This window comes from Eurypyga helias, unplaced genomic scaffold (genome assembly GCF_000690775.1).
Source record: "Eurypyga helias isolate BGI_N326 unplaced genomic scaffold, ASM69077v1 scaffold19062, whole genome shotgun sequence".
NCBI classification, from domain to species: domain Eukaryota; kingdom Metazoa; phylum Chordata; class Aves; order Eurypygiformes; family Eurypygidae; genus Eurypyga; species Eurypyga helias.
The window spans coordinates 23,068-24,734 of NW_010234315.1; the positions used below are offsets into that span (position 1 = coordinate 23,068).

The following is a 1,667-nucleotide window of genomic DNA, read 5'->3' on the forward strand; positions in this document are numbered from 1 at the left end:
ATGCGGGTCCAACCAACCAGGGGAGGGGGCAGCCAGGGATGCTGCTGGCCCTGGTGAGACCCTGAGAGGCAGCTTCTGCCCCCCTTCGCACGGCAGGTGCAGTCCAGGGACTTTCTCAGTATCTTTAACTCTTGTTATTGCTGAGAAACAATTAAAAAGCCTCACATAAAACCTCCAAGAGTTTCATTACACTAGTAGCAGACATGCTTTAGGAACACAACCCTTTTTTTAACATAATTAACTTAGCCAGGGTTTCAAATATTCTTTTGCCCACCCCAACACTTACAAATTCATATGAGCTGTTTTTCCCGGTCAAGGGACACCCAAGTCTCAGAACACCCACAGGCACATACCTGGAAGGCAGCAAACCACATAAGCCAGTCCAGGCGGTAGTGGTAGGGGGTGATGAAGCACGGCCTCCTCTTCAAGTCCCCAGGCTTGCATTTGAAGTCATACTCCTCCCAGACAGCAGCGGGGTCATTGGGATCCAGGCTGGACGTCCCCTGAAGGATAACCTCTGTCCTCTCCTTGGTAATGCTGTGGGACACAACATGATATTGGTTTTTGCCTCAAGTCATATAAAACGTAATTCTGTGACATTCAACATGGCAAGACGAGTCAATAGCCTCATGGTACAGTTGGATCCTGATGGGTCATGCTACAGAGAACCTGCCTATCAGGCAGACTTTTCTCTCCAGCAGCAAAGTACCTGGAAATCTTCAACTTCCATGTCCTCCCATGCTCCCCTCTATCACACTGCATGCCCAGAAGATAATTCCTAACAAAATTGATGGGTCTGTCTTTCCAGATCAGAGCCTAGCACTTGTCCAAGACATTGAGAGGATGCAACGAGTGTCTCCCAAGTCCTACATGAGCATGTTCAACCTGCACCAGCTTCTCTCTTTGTCCCACGTTTCTGAAGAAAATTGTTGTTCCTGTTACTCCAGTGACTCCTCTGATATAAGAGCTCTCTGACCAAGCTCCTGATGATATGAGAAAATGGAGATGAAAGATGGTCACAAAACATGGTTCCACCTCCAGGTTTTTAGCATGCGCCATGTGCAAAAATACAGGCTTGTAACTGGCAAGTGCGGCTGCCCCGGACGCCCGCCCGCCGATGGTATCTGCCAGGGAAATTTCACACAGAAATCCTGCCTCTGCATTTTGAAGTTCTGGCCCTGACCCCTCCAGCCACGGGATCAATTGAGCAGCTTCCAGCTGGGACCACGCCAGCATCCCCCCTGCCAGCTCTTCCCGCAGCACCACTGGCGACAGGGTGCTGAGCTCCAGCTCGAGCCTTGGCCATGGCAAAGGGCAGGACACGCTCACAAGGAGCCCAGGTTACCTGGCTACAGCTGCTTGAGCTCTGGGGAGCTGGTGGGCCCCCTACAGAGCATCCCCTAGGAGCTGACTCTTGGGGCACCATTAACAGATGTCTATGTGCCCAAACCTTTCTCCATCCCAGCTGGAAGAGAGGTCTCATGGAGCTATTACTCAGCAAGAGGAGGAGGGAACGTGTGAGCCAAAGCAAACCAAGCCAAGAAAAGCAGAAAATGAAAACAACCCCCCTCCCCATACCCAGTCGATGTACAAAAACCCGGTTCAAAAGCCCCCCAGCTGTACGGCAGGTCAGGGCAGCCTCTGCAGCTTGGCCGGGCTCTCTCTGC

The 1,667-nt window shown here is 51.7% G+C and overlaps 1 protein-coding gene across 1 annotated transcript in view; it reads right to left on the minus strand.

Annotated features, from left to right (window-relative positions):
- The window catches only part of LMF1 (lipase maturation factor 1), a gene marked incomplete at its 5' end in the record, with an annotated part of 27,956 nt that overhangs the window by 21,267 nt on the left and 5,022 nt on the right, over positions 1 to 1,667 (minus strand). The window contains one exon of the mRNA XM_010146388.1: positions 354 to 537. Within this exon, the coding sequence (XP_010144690.1) occupies positions 354 to 537 (184 nt within the window). The remainder of the gene's footprint in view (positions 1 to 353; positions 538 to 1,667) is intronic.